The 6,255-nt window shown below is 35.9% G+C and overlaps 1 protein-coding gene across 1 annotated transcript; it reads left to right on the top strand.

Annotated features, from left to right (window-relative positions):
* Positions 1-411: 411 nt before the first annotated feature.
* On the top strand, positions 412-2,859 carry sostdc1b (sclerostin domain containing 1b). The gene is made up of 2 exons (XM_077196370.1): positions 412-655; positions 1,618-2,859. The coding sequence occupies exons 1-2, from the start codon at positions 460-462 to the stop codon at positions 2,028-2,030; spliced, it is 609 nt and encodes a 202-aa protein (XP_077052485.1). The 5' UTR covers positions 412-459; the 3' UTR covers positions 2,031-2,859.
* Positions 2,860-6,255: the final 3,396 nt, after the last annotated feature.

Here is a 6,255-nt window from a genome sequence, read left to right as displayed (position 1 = left end):
AATCCATGTTACCTTATTACCCTGTACTAAAGTACACTGTAAACTTAGTATACATAAGTGCACGTAGTACTGTACAATAAAGTGCAACCATTAACTTTAGTTAACATGAACTAAGAATGAGCAATACTTCTACAGCCTTTATTAATCATATTAATGTAGTTCATCTTAGTTATTTATTTAATTTAATACAATTTTTATTCAATAAATTGTTTAGTGTCATGTTTCTACGACGATTGGCTTACATCAAGATCATTTTTTACGTGCATATTGCAGAATGATGTTGCTGTAGGTGGGCGTGCCTCCAGCAGGGGGAGGACACGCCCATTTCCAGCACACTTCAATATTCCACTCGCTGCTGCTGTTCAAAGAATGGGCGGGTATATAAACATACACGAGTAGACAGGTAGGTATAATCATTCTCTGAATTTCCAAAGAGACACTGAACCGAACTGCTTTGCAATGCCCAGGAACACATGCGAATACCAGCTGCTGTTTCTACTCTGTTTTCTGATGAAAAGCTGTCAGGCTTTCAAAAATGATGCCACTGAAGAGTTTTATGGGCACGTGGTCGCATCCCCTCACCAGACACCGAACAACGCCTCTTTAAATCGAGCACGCAACGGAGGAAGACGAACGGAGAGCCGAGACCAAAAAGGTGCATTCTTTTACAAATATACTTTACTTTTGTAGGATCCATATTTATTATAATGTATGTTACAATAGGCTATACAAATAATCCAAATGCATATGTATGCTCGCGTTATTTTTTTTTTCTTTTATATATTTTTATATTAACTAGTCATATCTATATCTCTAAGTTGCAATCCTTAAATTTTAAAATTGGATGTTTAAGTCCTTTAAACTTAAATTACATTAAATTGACCTAAAAAATTGTTGATTCATGTATAACAAAAAAGTTGAAAATTGCTTAACTTATTTTGATGCGTTAAAGCAATGTAAAAATATATGTTGTCATAACTTATTCATCATTTACTTTTTTACAGTGTATCTCTATCTATCTAGTTGTCTAAGTTTTCCCTTAGATTTTTAAGTACAATCAACTTGGATGTTTAAGTCATTTCAACTTAAATTACATTAAATTAACTTAAAAAAAATGTTGATTCATGTGTAACAAAAAAAGTTGACAATTGCTTAACTTATTTTGATGTGTTAAAGCAATGTAAAAATATATGTTGTCATAACTTATTTATCATATATATTTTTACTGTGTATCTATCTATCTAGTTGTCTAAGTTTTCCCTTAGATTTTTAAGTACAATCAACTTGTAATTTAAGTTGAAATGACTTAAACATCCATTAAACTGACTTTATTTATGTTATACAAGAATACATTCTTTAAGTGGAAAATTGCTTGAGTTAAAGCAATGTAAAAACATACTGTATGTTGTCAACTTATTGATCAGATAAGTTTTTACTGTCTATCCATCTATCTATCTCTTTAACCTTCAAACGTAAAGCTTTTAAAGCTATTTAAAATTTTCATACAAGGATATTCTATTACTGTAGTAGTTATTTAAAGTGTTATGTATCATGTAAAATTTTACAATAATTCCTTATCCATCCACTGATTTCTAAAGCATGAAATTTCCTTTGCAGAACAACACCAGGTCGGTTGCAGGGAGCTGAGGTCCACTAAATACATATCTGATGGCCAGTGCACAAGCCTGAATCCTGTGAAGGAGTTAGTGTGTGCCGGAGAATGTCTACCCACCCACCTGCTTCCCAACTGGATCGGTGGAGGTCACTACTGGAGCAGACGGGATGCCCAGGAGTGGCGCTGTGTCACTGACCGCACACGCACCCAGCGCATTAAACTCCAGTGCCAAGACGGCAGCACACGCACCTACAAGATCACCGCTGTCACATCCTGCACGTGCAAGAGATACACACGCCAACTCAACGAGTCCTCTCATGCACCTCAGAGTCCCTCAAAGGATCATCCGCTGCAGAACCCCAAGAAGAGAAAAAGCAAAAATAAAAATTCAAAACTCAATTCTAAAAATGAATAGCGCCTCTCCTTTATTGAGAATAAGCCATACTGGTGCAGATTTGACCAACACAGCCCTGTGCTCATGGAAGGAAAGGCAATATGAACTACAATGAGACTGACTTGGATTGCAATGATGTACAGCTGTTTTTCATACTATTTTCAGATGTGGTTCCTTTATGACTGTGTGTGTATGTGCACTTTTTTGAGTGTAACATGGTTCATGTTTTGTACAAATATCCTGATTATATAAAGCAATGATGTATATGACTACATTTGACAGACAAAAGTTGGAAAAAACGGACCCATATAACTATAGCTATATGTAAATATTTGCATTTCATATTTAGTAGTTTTTTAATGAATATTTCAAGGTTGACATTTAAACAGGTAAATACACATTTATCCAATAAATTAAGTAGTTTACATATGCTGGTTTGTATTATTTTGAATTGGAGACCACTGATTGTAGCTGAAGGCAACTAAAGGCATAAACTAAATAACAAATGAGGAATTAGTTTAAGAAGCGAGTTCTTTCTCACTGTCTTCGTAACTCTACGCTGCATTGTTGTGAAGGGTTGCCCTCACCTCCAGGCACATCAGCTACATTTTGGCGGCAACATGTTAAAGCTGCTTCATTGTATCCTGTATCCTTTCACTCTGCCATTCTGAAAGTCATGTTGCCATGCCTGAGGTTATATTCCCAAGTTTAGAATCAGATTCCTTGTATTGTGAATCCAGGAATCCAGAGGAAGGTGACACTGCACAGGTAACACTGCACGTCATTGGAGGATGAGAAATTTTGTGGATCACAGAAATTTGTCAGCAATAAAAAAAAAAAGCATAAAGCATACAAACTTTATGTAATGTCATCTTTCCAAATCAAGACAATGCATTCCAGTTTCATTCCAGTTAGATGCAGAAGGTCAGCGAACAGTCTGTGGGCGGTCCATGGGTGTGCCGAGACTAAAGCTGAGACATTAAGACAGGTAATATCATGAGTATAACGGAAGACATCTTTAAAGGATGTCTGGTGTCTCTAGTGTGTTGACAGGTGCAGTCAGAAACGGATGCTTTTGTCTGTACTGATTCTCCATCTCTATAATTATCCCTGACAACAGATTTGCCTCCAGAGTTTTTGAGATGCAAGGACCACCTGCTGTTATTTATAAGCTCAATTACCAAATGCATTCCCTAAAGAGCGGGTGGCTGTGATCCACAAAACTCGGCATACTCCCACTTACTATGGTATTCAAACACAGGCTTTTTCTTGGTAATGTTTTATTTGTTTACTCAAGATTCTGAACTGAGGACAATTTTGTTTTCCCAAAGTTTGCAAGGTTAGTGGCATCATCTTGCAATGAAGCACATGGCACAAGGAAACATACATGACAAGCCATGTGCTTCATTGCAAGATGATGCCACTAACCTTGCAAACTTTGGGAAAACAAAATTGTCCTCAGTTCAGAATCTTGAGTAAACAAATGGAAAAAAACTCTTCTGTCAATCGTCTAGCCCCTCCCATCTTGTTACCTGATTATTGATTATTTTTCCCCACCTGTCCTCCCTTGTTACATGCTTTGTTTGCTCTCCCTATTTATTCTCCCTGTGTTTGCAGTCCTGTGCTGGTGATAAAACGGCTAAAGAGTCACTTAAACTAAACATCCCTACTATTACAGTTGCATTAAGTAAGATGGAAGGAAAAGGTATCATTAAAGAAGCTTGCAAACAGAAATGGCAAAGAAACTGGAATGAATGTAAAACAGGAAGACGTTTTTATAATATACATAATACTGTAAGACAAATTATATTCACACAAAATTTTAATTGAGACTATGGCACCTCCATGGCACCCCTGATCTAAAGAACCTTTCTCCACTATAAAGAACATTTTTGAGCAATGGAAAGGTTCTATGGATGTTAAAGGTTCTTCATGGAATCTATGCCAATAAAGAACCTTTGTATATGCATCAGTTGCTGATTGGATGTTGAGATGTGGGTGTGGCACTCAAAAGTGGAGGCAAATAAATAAGAGCAAGGGTAGGTTTTTATGAAGCAATGAGAATAGTTTTTGTGCAGAGAAAAATGACTTCATTCAACAATTTCTTCTCTTCTGTGTCAGTCTCTGACGCAGTTCACGTTGTAAACACAGTGCAGCACTTCCAGGTTCTATGTCAGAACACCGGCTCAGTATTGTGTGACACGGAAGAGAAGAAATAATTGAATAAAGTTGTTATTTTTGTTGTTGTTGTTTTTTTTGCACACAAAAAGTATTCTCATTGCTTCATAAAATTAAGGTTGAACCACTAGTCACATGAACTATGGACTAATGATGTCTTTACCTTTCTGGTCCTTGAAAATGGCAATTACATTGCAGTGCGGGGTCAGAAAAAAAAAATCTTAATTTGTGTTCTGAAGATGAGGTCTTAGGGTGAGTAATTAATGACAGCATTTTCATTTTTAGGTGTACTAACCCTTTTAAGGGGATTAGTCCGGAATACATCACCAGAAAGATGTCTGTAATTTTCATTGGAAGATCCAGTTATGATATTTTGAGTAAACATAACAAGGTCAAAACTTTAAAATAAATAAGTAAATAAAACACGAATTAAACGTCTAGCTAGCCTTCATTTTGTTTGTCAATACTTTAAACTTCAACAAGAAGTGACGTCACCCAACATCGCTTAGAGCACCTTTAAGATAATGTGAGTTAATATTTTAATAATTTAACAACACATTTTTTTGTTCATGATTATTTAACATTCACATTTAGCTATATGCTGTGATCAGTGAACCTCGAAAATCCCATAAATGTACATGATGACATAATTACGTACATAATTCTTATACTTGTGTCTCATTGGTTCTCGGAATTCAACAGTTTATTTTACTCAAAGTTTAAAAGAGTACAACCCATTAAATCTGGTAATTTACACACCATTTAATTTGTTTCTCCTCACATGGTTTCATCACTCCATATAGTTTTATGTTGCTGTGCATCATTTCTCAACAAACTGTCATGTATAATCATATACAGCCATGGGCAAACCTTAACTTCAGTTAATTCCTGCAGCTGATAATGTATAAGTCTCTCTGTCAACACAGTAAAATGTGCCAAAATAGCCTGCTGTACCATAACTCCACTTCACCTACGGTTTGGACCATTACCAAACAACACAGCAACCTCTGTCACACACACAAAAAATGATGTCTTAAAATTTTATGTTGCATCAACTTGAGATGGAAGTTGTTTAAACAGAACATACAGACTTGAAGTCACCATGAAATCAAAATTGACAAATTTGTATTCAATATTTAAATATTTATTATAAATGATTTATCCGTGCACATCATTATTATTGTTGTTGTTGTTGTTTTTTAATTCATACGCCCTCATAATCTTTAATCAAAACAACTTCCCCAACATTTCATCTCTTCTCTGATGACGTGTTTACTGGCACGAGGGCATGACTGAATTCAATAATTACCTTAATTGTAAATTATAGGCCCATGTTTAACCCTAATTATAGTCTGAGTTAGGCAATTTAGGCATTGTGAAGACTCTTCAGATTCTATAAATAAAGATGCAGTAAGCGATTGATAGTGGATCAGACGGAGGGCCACAACACACTTGTAGCCAATCATCAGTAGGGGGCGTGTCCAATTAGGGAGATTTGAAGAAAGTCTGTAGAATGAGAGATGGCTGAGATTCATTACAAATGAGAAAAGGTCAGAGGAATATCACTGGAAAAAGAGGAGTTATGATTGGGTAAGAGCTTCAGGACCTACGTTAATATTAGTTGCGTTTCTGCTCCATACATGAGTAACATTGGTTTTGAATGTGTGCTGTTGGCAACTAACAACAATTTATTGCTTGTATATAATCATGTACTGTGTTCATTTTTTTCTTCTTTTTTCTTTATTTGATTCATTCAATCATCTGCCACTTACTTTTGTTAAATTTAAAATAGTTTGTGAGATTACAAAACTCACAAGGTTGATGTTTTCATGGTTTAACCCAGCAGAGCACACCTGTGAAATAGCCAATGAGGGTATATTTGACTATTCCTCTCAGCTCTGGAAGTGTGGGTTAGATGGGGGCATCTTTGCATGTGGGAACAATTCTCACAGTAATGATGCACAATTAATCATAATATAACCAGGAAAAGGGCCAGGCTACGATGCCGGGATTCACCTACAATACTAATTCTTCCTTTAACAAGCCCGGTAAGATCCAGACTCGTCTT

This window comes from Siphateles boraxobius, unplaced genomic scaffold (assembly GCF_051911475.1).
Source record: "Siphateles boraxobius isolate OS27281-9 unplaced genomic scaffold, OSU_SipBor_1 35, whole genome shotgun sequence".
Classification (NCBI taxonomy): Eukaryota; Metazoa; Chordata; class Actinopteri; order Cypriniformes; family Leuciscidae; genus Siphateles; species Siphateles boraxobius.
This window is presented reverse-complemented; position numbering and strand designations above follow the sequence as displayed.